This window comes from Gouania willdenowi, chromosome 16 (genome assembly GCF_900634775.1).
Source record: "Gouania willdenowi chromosome 16, fGouWil2.1, whole genome shotgun sequence".
NCBI classification, from domain to species: Eukaryota; Metazoa; Chordata; class Actinopteri; order Blenniiformes; family Gobiesocidae; genus Gouania; species Gouania willdenowi.
The window spans coordinates 9,808,492-9,829,863 of NC_041059.1; the positions used below are offsets into that span (position 1 = coordinate 9,808,492).

The 21,372-nt window shown below is 37.3% G+C and overlaps 1 protein-coding gene across 5 annotated transcripts in view; it reads left to right on the forward strand.

Annotated features, from left to right (window-relative positions):
- Nucleotides 1–21,372, forward strand: part of sema6cb (semaphorin 6Cb) — a 177,159-nt gene that overhangs the window by 104,819 nt on the left and 50,968 nt on the right. For all 5 annotated transcript variants that reach the window (XM_028469966.1, XM_028469970.1, XM_028469967.1 and 2 more), the window contains 10 exons: nucleotides 1,157–1,213; nucleotides 2,821–2,922; nucleotides 10,329–10,419; nucleotides 11,464–11,586; nucleotides 11,969–12,057; nucleotides 12,184–12,401; nucleotides 13,090–13,221; nucleotides 13,329–13,484; nucleotides 18,315–18,491; nucleotides 20,364–20,501. In XM_028469966.1, coding sequence (XP_028325767.1) covers nucleotides 1,157–1,213; nucleotides 2,821–2,922; nucleotides 10,329–10,419; nucleotides 11,464–11,586; nucleotides 11,969–12,057; nucleotides 12,184–12,401; nucleotides 13,090–13,221; nucleotides 13,329–13,484; nucleotides 18,315–18,491; nucleotides 20,364–20,501 — 1,283 coding nt within the window. The remainder of the gene's footprint in view (nucleotides 1–1,156; nucleotides 1,214–2,820; nucleotides 2,923–10,328; nucleotides 10,420–11,463; nucleotides 11,587–11,968; nucleotides 12,058–12,183; nucleotides 12,402–13,089; nucleotides 13,222–13,328; nucleotides 13,485–18,314; nucleotides 18,492–20,363; nucleotides 20,502–21,372) is intronic.

The window sequence follows — 21,372 nt, forward strand, 5'->3', positions numbered from 1 at the left end:
TGACCTTTGTAGTTTCAGTTCATGTTCTAATCAAGATCATTTCTATCATTATTTTGTGTGTTTTTGGTGTCATTTTGTGTATTTTGTTGTTTTTCTGTTCTATGTATTATTCAGTATATTTTTTCTCTTATTTTGTGTTTTTGCTGTCATTTTTGTGTGTTGTTGGTATTGTTTAAATTATATCTCAGTGTGTGTTTTTTGATGCCGTTTGAGAAACACTGATCTAGAGTCATCCTATCATATCTTGCACATTTATACCTCAGGAATAGTTATTATTATTCTCTTCAAATTTACTGTAATTACAATCAATTATTTTTATCTTTTACTCTTCCATATTGTTGTTTGATTTATTTCTGAGTCAAGCAAGAGCTGCACATTGTGTGAAATAACTCCAGTTCTCTTCAATTTCCACTAGTCAACATCCAATACCATTGTTGAATTGTTACTCTATGGCTACGATGATATATTGCTGGTAATAAACCTGATATTTGATTTGCAATACAATTAACTGCTGTGGTAATCATGTGGATACTTTAAGGTTGGTATTAAATTGCATCCCTAAGATAGAGCATAATGTGTTCTCCATTACACTGCTATGGATCTTCATACAGACCTAAAATGTGTCTGAGGCTTTTATGAGTTGTATCGATAGACTATGAGTAAATTTGAGATAATAAATGGCCAGCGTCGGCATGGAGCACAATAATCCTTCAGCTGGAAATGCTTGTTAACAAGTTGATAAAACTTTTCTCTGGACAACAAATTCTGACGTCAGAAAGTTGTGTGTTGTGTCCAAAGATCCAGGGCGGGGCTTTTAGCTAAAGGTTTTTATTTGACCTAATTGAAATCTGCTCATTAAGAGACTCTAGTATTTCTTTGTGTGTTTTCTGTGTCCCCAGTGTGTGTCTGTGCTTACATTCCTTCAGTTCCAGACTCATCCTGCGGCGTGATTTTATCACTATTCAGCTTCTCCCTGATGAGCTGCTCAGGCCGCCACAGGCATTCCCCATTCTTCTGTGTGTAAAATGTATTGAAATTAATGAGATTTTCATCACAGCTGTCCCGTAATGGCACTTGAAGAACGCAAAGTACTGTGAGCCAGGATGTGAGAAACAGCTTGTCTTTGAGCTAACAGTCGACTCTGTTTCTTCCTCAGAAGCTGACTTGGAAGACGAAGGATGTGGAAAAGTGCACTGTTAGAGGGAAAAACAGCGTGAGTAAAATCCTCCTGCGGCACACTTTTATTGTTTACTTCATTTAATGACTTCCTCTTTTACCAAAAAGTTTTGAAAACAGCAAATGTAGACAAAAGAAGCCATTGAAAATCAGCCATTAGGTCAGGAGATTATACAACTCTCCCTGTCGACCTTGGAGATAACAGTTGGGAACACTTCACTTGAAGTTTCATACATGAGGCTGACATTACGCTGTCATTATTATGACATGACACCTGTCATTAAGTGCCATTGGTTACCCTAACCCAGGGGTCTGCAACCGTTACTCTCAAATCAGCCATTTTGCCTAATCTCACCTGGATTAAAGTCCTTCCGGAGCCAGAAAAAGTATCTCCTCAATGAAAACAATACATAAAATTCTATACAGTTAAAATAATTTTGATAAATATTTACCCTTAAAAATTAAATCTCCGTTTTCTTCCAGAATAGTCTTTTTGTTGGTTTCATTATCTTACCAGGGATTTAAAACTTAAGGTTAACCATAGATGCAAGGAAAGTTGATGGACTTTAGAGGTTACAGGAGGTGAAATAGGAAGGTGGCAGAGTTATTGCACAATGCAATCTTTTTTTTTTTTAGGTTTTAAATTGTTATATCATGATTTTATTTAGTGACAATGTCATTTATGATTAATGCCCTCTGTAAGAAATAACAATTTGTTATTTTAATATTTTTATAGCTCTCGGGAGTCATTGCAAAATAGTCAAAGAGCCACATGAGGCTCCAGAGCCGCAGGTTGCAGACCCCTGCCCTAACTCCTAACCCTAACCAGGATTGGGGTCAATTACAATTGCGATTGCCTAATTGATAATTAATTACAATTATGTTGTGATTGTAGTTTTAAAAATCTGTTGCTGTCGTAATTGTAGTTAAATTGTAGTTGAGTTCAGATAATTGACTTTCTCATTTTAATTGTCATGAAAATTCTATAAAAATCAAGGGGTGTACTGACACAATAAAGGCTCAGATGCTTACACCAAAAATATTAAAACCAATGTTTTCATTGATTAGGAAGCCTTACAAAGTAAGCAATAGATGGAAAAGAAATACGTTTTTTGTGTGTTTTACAGCTGATTTAGGACCCGTTATCATAAGAGATGCTAACAGAATGCTAACACAGGAGGAAGGTTAACTTTTATTAGGTTATTTGTTTCAGGCTCAGTAATTGCCATTAATTAAAATAAGTTTAGTAATTGAGAATGCAATTGTAGTTGACTCTCTGAGGATAAAAAAAAACAATTTTGATTTAATTGTAATTGGAAAAAATGCTGGTCATTATAATTGAACATGAGTAATTTAAAACATAATTGTATACCCTGCCCCTGATCCTACCTAACCCCACTAGATCCCTCCACCTAACCCGAAAAATGCCTACAAAGCTTCAAATGTGTCATAATTTAGCGAACAACACTTAATGACAACCTTCATGACACGTTGTTCATGCTAATGACAGATAATGTCAGCCTTATGTATAAAAGTTCAAGTAAAGTGTTACCAAACATTTAAACTCTCCTGAGTGTCATTTGTAGTGCATGAAGGATCTAAATTTACATCTACGCAAAAAGTCACTGTGTTGTTTCTTCACAGGACGAATGTTACAACTACATCAAAGTTCTGGTGCCACGCAACGACGAGATGCTGTTTGCATGTGGCACCAACGCCTTCAACCCCACCTGCCGTAATTACAAGGTAAAATAAGCTTCTGCTTTGGGCTGCTCCTCTGCTTCAATTTTAGATACGTTTTCAGATGACGAAGTCTTTCAAGTGTGATTATCAGAAAAATACACTTTCAAGCCGGTGACTGATGGAGTTACATGTAATTTCATGAAGTGATTGTACCAAACGCTGCATGACGCTTTCCTTTTAATATCTGAGCTATTACTGATGCTTTTTTTTCTATTGGCCACCTGCGTCATGGAATATCTGGCGAACTTTGATGGAAAAAAGCAACTGCGACCACTTAGATTTTTTTGCATTGTTTATTACCTTAAAGGTCCAGTATGATAACTTTCTGAAAAGTCACTTTCAGAGCGCTCCTAAAAACAGGCTGTTTTTGGGCGTAAACATGTTGGTTTATCACAGCAGCAGTAAATCATTAAAAGTCTTCGTTCTCCTTACATCTACTGACCACAGAAATATTCCATTTAAGACGATAGTCCGCTGTTTTGTCCATCGCATTTGTGTCACAAACACGTCAGATCAATCCATGAAGGCGATTCGAAGCGGTATAACGGCTGCTAAAAATGGAACTGATTGTGACCGCTCACTCTGCACCGCAGGGAAATAAACTCTGAACTATCAGCTGAGTCAGCTGTTTCGAACACTCACATGAGCTGCTATACCGCTTACTTCTCCTCCTTACCTTTTCTGGTCACATGAATAGTCCATTTAATACCTGTACAATAGTCTATTGTTTTGTCCAACTGCACGTCAGATCATCCCATAAAGGCGATACAAGGTGGTATAATGGCTACTAAAAATGAAACTGATTGTGAGCGCTCTTCGGTTTATCTGTAATATACTGGATTATCTATATACTAAATGTAAAGATATTAACTGTAATATCAATCTTCCTTTGCTATGCTGTGAGGTAGTTTGAGAGGGAGGAGCTCACATTCTTATAGGGTAGGAAGAGCCAGGATTGTCAGGAGGAGGAGTTTCCGCTTTGTGACTTCACAACGCGTGAAAAATCCAACTCGCCAGTTTGGAGCTGACTTTTTACAAAATGTGGAATAACAAGGGAGAGAGGAAACAGAAGTTTTTCAACTTTGGCCCTCTTAATGAAGCTAAAGGAATGTATATCACTGTAAAAACCATTATATAGTATTTTTTTATAATACTGCCCATTTAAAGACTGAAGGAAGACTGAGAAACATTGTGACACCCATGACCCAGTTCTGTGTTCTTCCCTCTGGGAACTAAAAAACTCTTCACATCCTGATTTTACTGTGAACAATAAGTCACTAATTGGTGTTTCAAAGTGTTGTTTTGGACTAAGAAATAGCATAACTGTATTTAAGTGTACAGCATTGATTTAAGCTTAAAGTTGCTACCATCGACAATCTTTAATTAGATGAAATCATAGTGCAGGCCTCGTACATCAATAAATGAAAGATCATTTCCTCCAAAAAGAAAGAAAATGTGCTTAAAATTGCTGTTTGAAAGTTTTGTTTGGATCACCACTGTCAACACTGGAGTGCCGTAATTGGATGGATGGAAGTGTTTTTACTTCATTCTTACCCTGGTGATTCGCTTGACACCATTTTTTGTTCTAGTTTGTTCCTGGCATTCATTATGAATTCAGAATTAAGTAAAAACACTTCTATGTACCCCTCTCTACAACTCTACATCCCACAATGCAATGCATGGAAATGTAAACAAATTGTGTTTATGGTGGAAATGAAAACAAAATGTCAAAATTTACATCAGGTTTTTTAGTAAATGATCTTTGATTTATTGATCAATAGGTCCTGTAGTATGGATTTATCTGATAAAAGATGTCTATGTCCAGCAGTTTAAAGCCGAAGGTGTTAATAATGCCCCCCCAAGTTGAATACAGATTCTAGCTGACCAGTTCCATCCAGTGTTTGGATGTGAGAGGAAATGTTTTCATAGAAATATCCATCCAAGTCCACAACATTTTTTGCTAACGTTGTAGTGTATATAATGATAAATGGTGCAATAAATGTATGTCATAAAAATATATGACCATAAAGTCAAATAAAGGTAGAATATGTTTACGCAACATAAGCCTTTTAGTGTTTTATAAACAAAGGAAAAAGCACACTGCTCTGTTATATGAAACTCTCAAACCATACCTCTGAGAGAGGTCATACACTTATATTGTCAGCTTTATTAAAAATGTGGCTGTCAGTGCTTACTGCAAACACGTCAACATTATTAAAAATAGTTTGAATTACTATTGCAAACAAGTGTGCAAACATTCTGGATTTATAAAGAGGAAACATAGCTGCAATTTCCTGTTAACGGTACACATGTTGCATTTTGTATGTGTTTTTTACACCTATTAGATGATGATTCATATGCATTAAGAAGATTTTAGAGAGTAGACTGAGTCACTGTAGTGTTTTTGGTCCTGTGATATTTAAATATCACTGATGGTTGTATGTTATGTGTGAGTACCCTTACATGCAGCTCCCTCACATGTTGCTCCCTCCCTGAAATCTGTCAAATAAAACCAGGATGATGTTTTGGTGAAAAGTTGGTGTGACTGACATCATTGTTTTTGGGTATGTTTTAGAGCGATTATTGGCTAAGAAAGAATTAAGAGGCCTACTGCACGGTTTGTAAATCATACAGTGCAAGGAGTCTCAAAGCCAAGGAAGAGTTGATCAACTCCAGACTTTACATTTGTGTTGCTTTTCCCCCCGCTATATTTATTTATTAACTAATCACAACATTCATATTAAAAGTTCAGGGGGGGTGAAACCCAGAGGCATGGGCTTCCCAATAGATTGCATAACAAATTAGAGAGAGGTAGTCATAAAACGCCTGCTGTTCATATTATGCACAGCAAAGTTAGAGACAAACTTATGCTTTAGATCAGGAGTTTTGCTCTCTTTGGAACCAATACCTAAAATAATTCCTGATTTAAAACCAATTTCCATGAAACCACATGAGTTTGCCACCTACTGACTTGTCATAAAACCATAAGTGTAACTAAACAATAAACGATGTTACTTCTCAGCTAGTTCACTTTATCTTTACTACATTGTAATGTTTTCATTTACTTTGCTATTGGCTGTGTGTGCGTGTGTGTGTGTGTGTACAGTAAAGGTAATTGGAATGAGGATCATTGTTGGAACCAAATAAAGTGGATTCTGATTCTTATTTAAATGCTGTGCCCAGCCTGTCTTGAATGTCTCACTAACCAGATTTTATTCACTTGTAAACAAGAAATTAAGATACTTCAGGTTATGTTTATTATATTAAAATAAAGCATTTTTAAAGCATCAAGTGTAACAATGATACCCTTTTAAAACCACAAAGGAAAGGCTTAAGCTGGTCAAAGTAGCAAAGATTTTTATTTTTTTTTTTTGACTCATTTTATACACTGAACAAAAATATAACACTTTTGCTTTTGATCCCATTTTTCATGAGCTGAACTCAAAGATCTTTAACATTTTCTATTAACACAAAAGTCCTATTTCTCTCAGATATTGTTCACAAATCTGTCTAAATCTGTGTTTGTGAGCACTTCTATTTTGCAGAGATGATCCATTCACCTCACAGGTGGGGCATATCAAGATGCTGATTAGACAGCATCATATTGCACGGGTGTGCCTCTGGGTGGCCACAATAAAAGGCCACTCTCGAAATGTTATATAGGAAAGATCTTCAGACATTTAATTCACCAAACAAAGATATGGACAACATTAAATACAATGCAACAAACAATAGGATTTTTTACAGTGCGTATAAAGGCTTTGTAATCTAAATTTTTCGATACAATATAGTTACAATGGCGTACAGCAGTTTTTTAACCTTGGAGTCTGGACCCCATGTGGGGTTGCATATTAAAAAAAAATTATTAAAAAGAAAAAAATATTGATTAAAATTTATTTTAAAATGATTTTTTTTACAAATTAAAACAACACACAATCTTAAACAACTGTATCCTTTACTTACATGTTGTCCAATATTAATCTAGTTATTATTAGTATTAATAACTAATTATTATTAATACTAATAATTATTAGTATCAGTAATAATAACTAGATTAATCTTAATATAAGTACATATATTTTTCTAAGATTGTGGCTAATTGCAATTAGGGTAAAGGAGGCATGTTGTTAATAATAATCCATTTTAGAGGACAAACAAACGCTCTAAATATTGTTGTATACATGTGCTCCTGTGTTTTTGATTATGCAGGTGTTTGGAAAAGTGTGACCCTTTAAATGCTGTAAATGGGTGTCACAGTTAATCTCCTCCTCTGGGCAGCTGATGGTCAGCACTTAATATCACTCAGCATACTCTGGAGCCTTATAAAGAAAACACAGCCTCTTCACAGGCTGCGATAGTCATAGAATACTTTTCTCTGTCTCACATGTCCTTAACTGTCCTGCAGAGAAGCTGCAGACCTCCATTCAAGTGTTATCGCCCTTCCTGCTGCAGACTCCATTTTAGTAAAAAATCTGACGTTTTGCAGTGTTCACAACATTCTTCTTGTGTGTCTGTGAAACTCATATCTGTGCCTGGCAGCCTTCATCCTTTTCTCTGGTGATAATTATCTGTTTCAGAAGAAGATGGAGTAGTGATGGATATCCTACTCCAAGGGCATATTTATATTCCTTTTACGTATAAAAATCCATGTCAAAAGGTTTTTCATGTCATTGCAGACATTTTTCTGGACATTCTTTTAGTTGACATGTTTGTTCCTCCCACTTGGAGTGTTTTGAACTGGTAGTTTGTTGAAAGGATTTATTTGGTCCTAAGGCATGCATGGGTAATGTCAAAGGGATCATAATATGGTATATAAATGATAAAGTTTGGTTCATGTTTCCAAAGCCGTACAACAAAAAGGTATTAAAAGCCCTGTTAGAGCCCGATATGTAACAATAACCCAAAATGTAACAAGACCCAAATTGTTATTGGTCAACTGGTCAATAATGTAACAAACAAATAATGTAAAAATGTTTTGCCATCATTGATACATTATGGGGCTGCCGAACATGTTTCCCCTAGAGTAATAACTTTATTACATCATAGAGTAAGTATATACTGTACATATATGTATTGTTAAAACCTTTTGGAGAACCTTGACATTTTTGGTAACTTTTTTTTTTTCTTACCTTCATATGTATTTATATATATTTATATAAGGCAAAACATTTTTATGTTTAGGGGTCAGAATCTTGTGACATTATTAACCAGTTATCAAATCTCAGGTTTTATAAAAACATTTTAAATTTATTTTATTGTATTTTTTTTTTTTTAAACATTTTAGGTCTTGTTACATTTTGGGTCGTTGTTACATATCGGGCTCTAACGAGCCTACTGTACATGGTTCCTGGTGTACTAACCCATTAAGTCTGTATCCCAATGCCTTTTTTGCACATAGTTGTGGACAAATATTAACCATATATCCATATTAATGTATACAATTGACCTGAGGGATGGCAGTCTGGGATTTAAATGTTTTAATCTCATATATTAAATGGACGCCTATTTGTAATCATGCAGCGCCGCAGACGAGTCTGAAGAAAACAGTGTTTTTAATTAACATCTTTTTACAGTAAAGGGAAAGGAAGTTGACTGAAAATGTTCTTGTTCATGTGCCTGCAGGGCTAATGACCCGTCCAGTTACGTTTGGTCATCAGCTGTGACAATTTTATTCTTAATTCTACAATTTTATTTAGCAGACAATTTTATTCAAAGCGACATACAACACAAGCAGTTGAGGTTAATGGCCCAGGGTTGGATTCGAACTGGTGACCCTCCGATTACAAGCCATCAAGGCTGAAGTCATTTTACTTTAGATCGAACATTAAAATAACCACATTTGTTGTTTTTTAGTTTGTTTTTTCTAATATTTGTGTCAAAAGTGAAATTGTAAAACCCATTCCAACCACTCACAGATTTTTTGAACTTCCCCTTTAACCGTATTTTACATAAAAATGACATATTTACAAAATTAATTATTTATTTTTGATTATGTATAATTACATAGATGGAGGAGGAAACAATTTAGAAAGAAAATCAGAACAAAAACTGCACATTTTGTAACACAGAAATGATATTTAAGGCAGCGCTGTTGTGTGGGATTTCATCAGGTTCAGCAATGCAGTAGTGAGTAAACACATGTGCCTCTGAGAGACTCCAAATGTTTTTGTACAGAGGCTCTAGGGCATTTATGCACAAATTAGATGGCAGAGTTGCGTTGTGCGGCTTTCTAGATTGCCTATTTTCCCCTCTGCTGGATGATGGGTTTTTTTTTCACATGTACACAAAGCAGCCATTAACCCGCCGCCCACTTGTCTTAGAATATCTCAACACAATTGATGTTCAGAAAATGATCAGATGGCTCTCTTTCGCTGGGGATGGGTTCGTTCTTTTGGAAAGCCATCAGTACACCATGATGTGCACCGGATGCAACACGTTATAAAGACCAGAGTGTGTTTGGGAAATGCTCGAGCATTGTCAAAATGCTTTTTAAGCTTCTTACGTTCCCCATGTTCTCATTTCAAACAACTCTGAGGCCACAATAGCCATCTAGTAGGGATGTAATGATTCACTCAACTCTCGATACGATTCGATTCAAGATACTGGGTTCACGATACGATTCTCTCATGATTTATTTTACAAAATGGGACTTAATTTGAATTCCAAACAACCCCACAAGGTTAAAAAAGCATTGCATGTGCAGCAGTAGGGGGTACATGGCTTCAAGTTAAATGTCTGAAGAGATACAGAACTGTGAAAAGTTTGGGAACCACTGCTCTAGTCTTAAGGGCCAGTTTTGTTTTTTGTGTTTGACACGCCCTCTAATGTTTTAGCTGATCAGCTCGTTTCCATTAACAGCCAGTTTGACACTCACGCTGGCAAACTAACAAATGAGGCACAATTAAACATGTGATGAGGGAAACATTAGCTGAGCCCATGTAGTAATGAACCTTCGAACACACACGTGCAGTATGTGTCACTCACCTTAATGGTCACAGAGGGTCTCACACCTCCTTCTGACTCTCTTATTGTCGTATTGGATGTTTACACCGTTGTTAACGACAAGTTGGGAAACAGCAGTGTAATATCTGCAGCTGACAGATAAATGGGCTTCTGCACTCGTAACAGAGGTGCCTGTAATTTCACACACTCGATCAACACAACACATTACAGTAATCTTTACAATGCACATGTTTTCATTGCACAATAAATTGGTGCACATCTTCCACTCTCGTCCCCAGCCCTCATGCCGTGGGTTTTGTTGTTCAGAGCTGATTGTGTCGTCAGAGCAGCTGCAACCTGAACAGTTGACACGTGTAAACAGACGATGGACATTTATTTTATGTCCCAGTGTTACAGCTTTGTACTGAGCCTTTGAGTGTTTTTTTGTCTCCTTTTCTATGGTTCAGATGTCCACACTGGAGCAGGAAGGAGAGGAGGTGGTGGGACAGGCTCGCTGCCCCTTTGAGTCCCGTCAGTCTAACGTTGGTCTGTTTGCAGGTGAGTGACTGCATGTAATTTATTTTAAGCCGGACAAGTCCTATCTGTGTTTTTAATGTTTTATAACATCTTTTTTTCATGCTTTGTTATTGCACTTCAATTTCAGACTTAATATATTGTAGTTTGCAGAGTTTGTGCTCTCGTGGTTCATGGCAAACATTGGAAAATCACCTCATTTTTTTAAATTATTGGACGTTTATAGCTCTACAGGAGTGTTATTTGGTGCACACGGTGGTGTAGTAATGAAGTTTGCATGTTCTCCCCATGCTCACGTGGGTTTTGGATGAATGGATGGAAGGATTGTTGTGTATCTCCATTTGGCTCCCAATTCTAATCCAATCCACTTTATTTATATTGCACATTTAAACAACAAAACGTTTCCAAAGTGCTGCACATGAGATCATAAAAACAGTAAAACCAAAACAATGCAAATGAGCTTCACCACTAAATGAGTATAAAAGAATAAATAGAAATAAAAACACATTAAAAACCAATAAAATAAATAAAAAGACACAGGGGACCAGACAACTTATGCCATAGCAAATCTAAAAAAATTATGTAAAAAAAAAAAAAAAATGCTTTAATTGTTCCTTAAAATGCAGTGATAATTTCCTTTTTTTGTTTAATACAGACAATGGTTAACCAGCAAAGACACAAAAAAGTCACAATATATGGTTAATAATTGCCCATAATGACTAGTTTTCAGCAGGAATATTGGTGTAGACACTGTAACGGCTGAAATCAACTGAGCTATGTATTGTATTCATGGCAAATCCTCAAGTTTTCTGACATCAATAAACTCTGGTTTGATTTAAGGAACTACACCTGCAGTAAAAACTGTTTCACATTCTGAACTGTTTAAGATTAGAAAAAGTAGAACATAATACTGAGCGAGCTTTGAATTTGTACAAAAATCATACTGACTAAGAAAAAGACAATTGTGATATGTAAGTTTAAGACATTTAGTCTGAACAAATAGAAAGTTAGTGAAAGTCGGTCATTGGTATTTGCTTAGTACTTCATGTCTTCTCCTCCATTTCTTAGGTGGAGATTTCTACTCGGCCACCATGACGGATTTCTTGGCAAGCGATGCAGTGATTTACAGAAGCCTGGGAGAGAGTAGCCCCGTCCTGCGTACAGTAAAGTATGACTCCAAGTGGTTGCGAGGTGAGTCTCCAACTTAGATTATTTTGAAACACAACATTTATCTGGAGCTGTAGGATATAAAGGCTTGCAGATTTATCCAGGTTTCTGCTGCTTTTAGATCGCTATCATCTTAAGCACTAAAGTTACTTTTACCTGTGACTGAGTCCAGCTAAAGATGAGTGGTTGTTCTTCAAGTTTTAACCAGTCTTACATGAACAAATAACATTACAGCATTTTAATTAAGCAATATTGTTAAAGATTAATGTTTATGAAGGTTATCCAGGTCAAGTTGACTTCAAAGATGCACGTGTTATAATTAATATTTCTGTTTTTAAAGCCTATTTAAAGATTGTTTACAACCAACCACTGACATCTCGCACTGTCTTTTCTCCTCCTCCTACAGAGCCTCATTTCCTCCACGCCATTGAGTACGGGAACTACGTGTACTTTTTCTTTAGTGAGATCGCAGTCGAGTACACAACTCTTGGCAAGGTGAGGATGAAGTGGAACAACACTACTTGGCAATCAAACCACATTCCGTACTAAATGTCAGCTCTGTCTGACTTTTAATTCCCTGCTGTGTTGTCACGTGATGATTTCCACTGCTCTTCTCCTCAGGTTGTTTTCTCCAGAGTCGCTCGTGTTTGTAAGAACGATAACGGAGGCTCACCGAGGGTCCTGGAACGCTACTGGACTTCCTTCCTGAAAGCAAGGCTGAACTGCTCTGTGCCGGGCGATTCTTTCTTTTACTTTGATGTTCTGCAGTCACTGACCAATGTGCTGCAGATAAACCACCGGCCGGCGGTGCTTGGAGTTTTCACCACACAGGCAAACAGGTGAAATTGGGTTTTTTGAAAGTTTCCCATTAAACTCTGCTGTCTGCTGATGCATAAATTAAAACCAATTAACAACAGAATGCAAATCCTTATGGACAGGGGTGCACATAAATGGTGTGCGGGTGGGGCATGCACAACCAAAATACACAAAGCACAACAGATCAAATGGTGGAACATGTTTGCGTTTCATTGGGATGGTGTCATAACAGCTGGATGTCAACCGCTGTAAAACAAAGCTGAGCAGATTTCTCATTTCATTTGGTTTTCAAACATTTGTGTATTTAGTTTTCTGTCATTTCTTAAAAGGGCTTCATATTCTGTGAAGCTTTAAAGTATGTTTAGTTGTGCAGCTTCTATTTATTTTCAGTTAAACATTCAGTAAAAGGTCACGTTATCTACGCATCCCTCTATTGTGTTTCTCCAATGAGGGGGTTATGGAAAACATGTATTTAAGGAAAGAAGCACAACTCAACAATCCAGACCCAAAAAAAGTTATGTGCAGTTTTCCAGTGATAAATCACAAACACTTTCGCTACTACTGTGGTCAACAACATTCCTAAGGACAGATTAAAAGCACATGTTATATAGTTGAGACTGGTTATTTGTTTTCAATGAACAATGAAAGAAAGACAAGCAGGGGATTCTGGATCTTTTAACTTCTTGGCGTTTTTTGCTGATCCTTCAACAGCATCACAGGCTCAGCCGTCTGTGCTTTTTACATGGATGACATCGAGAAGGCCTTCAGTGGCAAATTCAAGGAGCAGAGAAACAGTGAGACAGCGTGGACACCTGTACCTGAGGAGCAGGTCCCAAAGCCCAGGTTAGAGATGCATTTTTTAAATAGACAATGATTATTTTCCAATTCCTATTTCTTTGAAGTGACCCAGGTTTTGTTTTTTCCTCTCCTGTGCTCTTATTGCTGCTCAGGCCTGGCTGCTGTGCTGGTGAAGGCTCAGCCGCAGCCTACAAGTCGTCCACCACATTCCCTGATGACACGTTGACCTTTATCAAGTCGTATCCGTTAATGGACGAGTCTGTCCCCTCGGTCAACGATAGACCGTACTTCACACGCACCACCAGCAGGTATGTTATTGTATAGACAACATTTGCTTTTAAGGAAAGAATAAGTTGAGATGGGGCTAATCCACATTACGTTTACACGTGGGTCGTGTAGTGGTGTGTGCACACGCTAATCAAAGTCAAGTCTAATCAAATACAGTGAAGGAAATATGAACCCAAAGGCAGAATGTGCATTTTCTGGATTTTTTTTTTTCTTCCTATTTTAGTTGCAAATAGTCCACCTTCCGGATACCGGTCCATAGCCTAGTGGTTGGGGAACTGATCTACTGGTCAAGCATTATCGACCCAATTGCAATGTAGTATGTTGCGATCTTAACCGTAGAATTACCCATTATTATATTGTATTAATATTGGTTAACACACTTAATTTAAGGGTTTCTAATCTGTTGTAGTCTGTCACTATTATTTCTCTGAACATTGGAGAAACTGTTAACACAACAAAAGCTGTGACTTAGATATTCTTGTTGTATTTACTGCACAGTATTTAAAAATGAGGGTGTTGAGGAGTTCCGTTTGTGTTTTGTTTGGGGTTATTTGCTTCTTTTAATAATAGTTTTAAAAGTTGACCTTTTTTAATGTTTCAGTATCAGGAGAAAGGAGCAAAGACAAAAGGCTCGCCTGATATACTTCAGCTCAGAACTTCACTCAGGAGGTTCAGGATGTTTTTTTCGAAATGTGACACATTAAAAAGATAATGCGCAAATAAAATGGCAACCTCTCTAGATTAGAACAAATTTGAAACCAAAGCCTGGCTTATTGCACATTATATTTTAGTGACGGTACTAAGTGAAGCTTTAATCCATTTCTTACTGGGCAGAACCACCTCATATAAACTGAGGGTGTGGGAATAAAATTTAGGTATTTAGGTTGGCAAAACTAAACAGGCTGAAGCAAAGCAGTAATACTTCATGTTACAGGTCACTTCCTCTCGTAACATTTTTTTTTTTTGTCTTATTTCTTAATGTGTCTTTATGTTCTTGGAGTAAATCAAGGAAAGGACACCTGCGCTGCTCAATATCCAAATTACTGAGCTGAATTACTTCATAGAGAAGTGCCTCATTAGCAATAAACAGAGCAGAGAAGCATCAGCACTAAAGAACATTTACAGTGAGAGTCATTTAGTGGTGGAAACCGTTTAAGCAGCTTCTTTCTCTTTTTGATTCAATATAAATTTGGTTTCTTGAAGATTGAAAACTCTCCTCCTCGTCAAAAATTGTAGAGAATTTTTGACCAACTGTTTAATGTGTTGTTGCTTTGGAACGCTGATAAAGTCAAATTACATTAAAGTTAAAGCTGGGTGTGTCAGAAGTGTGAGAGTTCACAGTGCTGCGTGCGTGTGTGTGTGTGTGGCTGCATTACTGCAGATAAGTCGGAGTGGGCACCACATTCCCACTTTAATGGGAAAACTATTCCCTGTTGGCAGTGACTTCTTTAGCAGGGTAAGAAAGAAAAAAAAAAAGAAACTAGAATTTAGGAACAGCAGTTTTTCTACTTCTACTAAATTCTCCAGATCTCCGTCCAACTCAGCATCTCTACTGAACAGCCACAATCATTCAGAACCCACATTGCAAATGTCAGGACTTTAGAGAGAAACCCTCAATAGTTTGCAAATACTAGTTGTTGCATGAAACCAAGCAACACATTTGTTAACAGTACCTGCTTAAATGTTTTCTGCTGCATAAAAAAAATATTGTGCATCACTGTAATTATTCTTTGTGTTCAATCATCCCTTTTTCACTGCTTGAGTTTGCTTTAGAGCTGGATTAGGTTGGGGCATTGTCAAATAAGTCAAAATATTGAAGTAACAAAGTAAAATGGTGTAAAAGGTATCGACTCCCATTTTATGACTCTAATTATTCACATCCTTATTAAAAAATTATAAACATTAAAATATCATATTATACTAACATTTTTTTAAGGACTAAAACCAGTTTGGCCTTTAGATTATGTAGAGATTGCATACTGTAGATTATCTCGAGTAGGTTTTCTCAAGCTAGGGGTCAGGACTCTATTTTGGGTCACGAGACACTAGGAGGGGTGTCGCCAGATGCCTTCAAGAAATATTTTTAGAACAATTTGAGCGCATTTTGGCTTATTTTTGCCATATTTCTGCGACCGAACCAAACTTGTCATAGTTTAACCTATTTTCATCAATTTTTCTTGCCTTATTTTTGCTCCTTTTAAAGGGCCTATATCATTCAAATTAACTTTTTTTCAGCTTTTAACCTTATTACTATCTTTATCAAAAACACACCCAAAGTATTGATGGGCTTCCTTCCTGCATCTCTGAGAAATCCTTAATAATCCTGCTCTCTGAGCTGCTGCTCCACCTTCTTCTGAAAAACGAGCGGTTTGTTCCAAACTGACGTTACGTCTGAACCGCCCCCTCCAGGAAGTGCCTGCTGCCGAAGCTGCACCTCCACAATGAACATACTGTAGTGTATGCACTATTTGTTCATGTGGAGGTGTACTGTGCATGATATGGGACCTTTAGTAGATATTTGCTCCATTATTCTCATTTCTGCCACTTCTTCATTAAAATTTCAATGCATTTTATGCACATTTTTGCCACATTTCCGGCATTTATAAACCCTTTCCACCACGTTTTTCTGTCTGTTTTTTGCCCACTCTAATTTACAACTTTTAACCAATTTTTATGGTTTTTAAAATCCCATTTCACCAGCTTTTCCACCATTTTTGGTCCCTTTTAACCCATTTTTATCCCTGATTAAAACAAGAATTTACATCTTTAAGATGAGTATATACTATGGTGCAAATATACACTGGTTAACAGTGGATATTATTCAGATGAATAAATAAATGTGGTTATCACAGATTCATAGAACAATGGACCATCATGTTGTTGACGTTATGGATGCTCCCCAAAGAGCTCTCCCCTTTATTCCCCCTCATAGATGGTCCTGTCTCCACATGACTGTTCTTCAATGTTCAAGTCTGTGTTCAACCACCTTCAGGTACAGTGGGGGTCCTCGGGCACTGGAACCTTTCTTTTCTGGGTCACAGGCTGAAAAGGCTGAGAACCACTGTTCTAAAGTACCATTATCGTATTTACAACACATTTCCAACTGTGATTGGTTGATTGCAGCCACAATTCATGTTGAGGGAATCCTATTGTTGCTCTGATTTCACCTGCTGAAGTTTGAATGCAGTGCACATATCAGAGGGCACGTAGCGGTGTGTGTTTGTGTGTGCACTTGCATGTCTGGGTACATGTTGTGACATTTGAGAGGCCACTGATATCAGATGAAGTGTCACCAGTGTCTCTGGAAGCCTCAGACATGGAAAAAAAAAACACACACACACACACTGAAATCCACGTGAAGCATAGGCTGCCTGAGAGCCAAGCAGACACTGCAGCAGCTCCACACAGGGGAAGCATGCGCCGCTTCACATCTGGAGCCAAAACAGTCACATCTGCCACTGCTCTCCTTGGAGAGGCGCTAGATAAATTAAATCCAACCAGACGCAAATCATGCTGCACTGCAGCATCTTTGCAGGGACATGCCAGTCAAGTCCATGTAGGCAAACACAACAAGACCATCTGCAGAAGAAGACTGTGACTGTTCTTTTAGGGAAAGTCCAGCTGGTCCAGACAAATGATTGGAGGAACGCTCCTTTTAAATGATCAGGTCAGAGAGGGAAACGCGTGCAGAGTAAAAGAAAGCCTGAAACCTTCCCACCACACTGAACTCGAGGTCCTTTTCATTTTTTTTTCAATTCTCAAATGCTCCAGCAGTGTCGGCAGCAGAGAGGGATGATGACACTGAGCAGCTGGTCGATGTTCCTGTCCTGTGTTTTAAACATTAGAGTGCAATGGGCTTTAGTTTCACCAAAGATTTTTGTGAATGATAAATACTGCTTGCACATTTTTTACTTTTTCTATAACTGCTATAGGATGTTGTCCTAACCATGTGTATTAATAATAATAAACTTTATTTATAGAGCACTTTTGATAATGCATGTTACAAAGTGCTTTTCAAAGGCAGCTATATGTTAGAAAGTAAAAGATATAGAGTCTTAGCTGGAGATTAAAACTGTATAAGAAACAAAAAAACAAGTCAGAAGTTACTTAAATCCAAGGAAGGCTCTCCAATAGATAAGTTTTAAGAAGTGATTTGATTATATGAAAAATATCAATTGATTACTAAAATGCTGCTGCAAGATGCTATACAAAATGTAATCATTAAAGGTAATATTTGACATAAAATGAGACAAAAAATACTTTTAAAAAGTCAAGTAAAACAGATAATCATAGATCTTGTATATAAAACAAAGGTTAAAAACAAAAAGCTTTAACAATAAATAAGTGATTACCAGTCCATTTTCCACATTTGTCAAACTCAAGGTCCGTTAGCGCATCCAATTTGGGCTCTAAAGAGAAATGAAAATCACAGAAATAATTCATTACCTGACTGCATTTATTATCTCTAATACTGCATTTTATATCTCTAATAGTTCAAAGAACTCTTAATGTTTCAAAAATCCTGCATTTTTTCTTAAGATATTCAACATTCTTTCGTCAAATTTAATAGAAATTGATTACAAAATCAAGGAAATTGTAATTTATTGCATGGATATTGTTTTTGCCTTACATACTTAAAATATCATTTATATGAAGAAGTTCAAACAAGTGCACATTAATGTTGAAATTGCTCATTTTCCTACCTAAGAGCTGCAGTCCACGTGGGATGAAACTGCTTCGTATTTGTTGTAGAAAATTTTTCAAGGTCAATCCCCATGATTGATTACGCAGTGAAATAACACCCAGACTGTAATTTGCGTAATTTAAAAGCATTTTCTTGTCTCATACAGGTTCAAGTTAACCCAAATTGCAGTGGATACATCAGCGGGGCCTTATAAGAACTACACTGTGGTGTTTCTGGGCTCGGATAACGGCCACTTACTGAAGATTCTGGCCAGCACAGAGGGAGCCAACGCATCTTTCAACACTCAGCTCCTGGAAGACATAGACGTCTACAACCCCAACAGGTCAGAGACTCTGTCCTCTTTATTTATGACGTCCCCAGCTGTGTTCACACACTGCACACACACACACACACTCACACACTGGTTCTCTAGTGGTAGAATACTATCAGGATGCACCATCTGGCAGTTAACAGAGTAACCGGTGTTAATATGATGTTAGCACTGGGTGGAAGGTGTGTAGAATAGAAGCTGACATCACAAGGTCAAAGCCTTTTCAGAGGCTGCAGCTTAGTTTGAATAGATGCAGTTTCCTACAAAAGTTGCTGCCTATCTATGTGCAATGTCTGTCCAAATACAGTGCCTGGACACAGGTGTTTTATACCTCAATCACTTCAGACACACCCACACCACTCAGGTGATCCTCTTTTCAATTTTTGTGAGACTTGGCAACAATTAAGCTGTGTTCGAAATCGCATACGAACGTACTACACACTCAATGAGTAAATACTGTCTACTATATACAATTAGTATGGTAAGGAGGATTCGGATGATAAACTTAAGTATACTTCCAAGTTGCCCAAGATACATTTCAAATGTACAACAACAAAAACCTGAAGGACACTGAGGCAAAATATCTTTGTTGATTCTCCACCTTTGAAAGTTTTGAAAACATTTTAAGTGAGAAAGTGACCAAGTAGAATATCAACATGTGGTCATTTGATCCATAAAACTCGCGGGAACACATTTCATACCAACATTTTGGAGATTTTTGGAGACCCTCCATTGTGCTACGGACAAAACTTCCTGTTAAATTCAAAACAAGAGTTCTATTTCAAAATGAATTTCTGTGATTGCAACCATGTCGGAAATGAACTGAATAAATAAAAAAAAAAATAAAATAAAAAAATATTTTACAAAAGCGTTAAAAAGTAATGGAAGGCAAGAAGAGATGTTTTTATTTTGAAAAGAGGATTTTTGATTTTTAGCTTGAAGCCGGTCCTAGGACCATTTTCCATCCGCTCGCAATGCATCATGGGGTGGTTGAGTATGACTAGTGTCCACCATGCATACTTAAAAATGTCCCGATATAGTATACATCTGGGTATTTCTCGCATACTCAATCTTTTAATACTATTTAATGTGAACGCATTACATACTCAATTTGACGTCAGACTTGGTACGAGTAGTATATTAGTGTGCCACTTCAAACACAGCCTTAGATCGGCCTGTATTGAATTTGACCATTACATTTAAAATGGGGTGAATAATATTGCAAACAATTATTTTTGTTTAAATATTTGTGTTTATTTGACCTGACTTTGTAGAAGCATGTTTCTGTTTTGACTTTGAACAGTTATTTTCAATACATTTTTGTGTAAAAAAAAAAATAGCCTCTTTTTTTGCGTTGATTTCTTTGTAAGTCATAAAAGGGTAAATCATCCAAGGAGGTGAATCCTTATGATAGGTGCTGTATAAGACTCTTACTCTCAGATTAGCACTGATTTTCTCCACAATAATGAAGAAAAACATGGTAATATAACTGTAGTATATTTGATTTTCATGGATATCGAACATAAAATCTCTACCTAATTGGTTTATTTATTTCCAAGTGCAGTTGAGATGTCCTGTGGTCTTTTTTCCCCCTGTTTTTACTAAGTATCTTTCTTTTCTTCTCTTGTTCTGTCTTGATCTGTCTTTCCCACCCACCCTTTGGTCTATTGTAACTCTTTGCATCACCTCGCACAGCTCGAGGGGATGCTTTTTTCCCCCCTTTTCTGTGTCTCTCTTTGCTTTCTGACAACACAGCCTGTAAAGTCTCTCTTTCTGAAGTTCTGCTAACCACCAACTCTGTATAATTCCCAGACTCGGTGCCAGCCAATGATTAAAACACAAAGTGTCTGATCCTGACAATTGGTATTTTTCTGTGTTCGCTAGATGCAACGTTCAGGGGGAGGACAGGAGGGTGCTGGGACTGGAGCTGGACCGGGAGCATCATGCTTTGTTCGTGGCCTTTTCCAGCTGTGTAATCCGCGTGCCGCTCAGTCGCTGCTCTGAGTACAACAACTGCAAAAAGTGAGTGACAGTAAAGTCTTTAAGCAACTCCACAGAAAGGGGTTGCATCATATTTTCTAGCAGTTTCAAAGCTTACTGAGTCTTTTGTTATCCTCAGTTAAATGCTGTTAGATCACTAACGTTTTGGTTCAAAATGCATAATAAATTGCTGATACTTTTAACCCCACAACCATTAGGATGTTAGTTTTTTAGTTTTAAAATAAACCAATAAAACCTTTCCTCAGCCTGTTTAAGATCTGCTCAAATTTAGAGATGGTTCATGTCAGGGTTGGGGTCTATGATAATTGTAATTAAGTAATTGATCATCAATTACAATTATTGCATAATTGTAATCAAAACATCTGTTGCTGTTGTAATCATAATTGAATTGTAATTGAGCTCAGATAATTGACTTTGTAATTGAAATATTTCCTGGGATCTGCTGGAGCCACTCCTCCAGTTTGGGAGTCATTGCCCCGAGTTCCCCAATGACCATGGGCACCACTGATGCCTTCACCCTCCAGGTTTTCTCCAACTCTTCTCTGAGCCCCTGGTATTTGTCTAGTTTCTCGTGTTCCTTTTTCCTGATGTTGAAGTCGCTTGGTATTGCTATGTCGACCACAACGGCTTTCCTCTGCTCTTTGTCCACCACCACAATGTCTGGTTGGTTCGCCATTACCATTCTGTCCGTCTGTATCTAGAAGTCACACAGGATCTTGGCTCGGCCATGCTCTACCACCTTTGGAGGAGTTTCCCACTTTGACCTTGGGGTTTCCAGCCCATACTCTGCACAGATGTTCCTGTACACTATACCAGTCATATATATATATATATATATATATATATGATTTAAGACATGGGTCAAAATGAACCCATTATCATAAGAGATGCT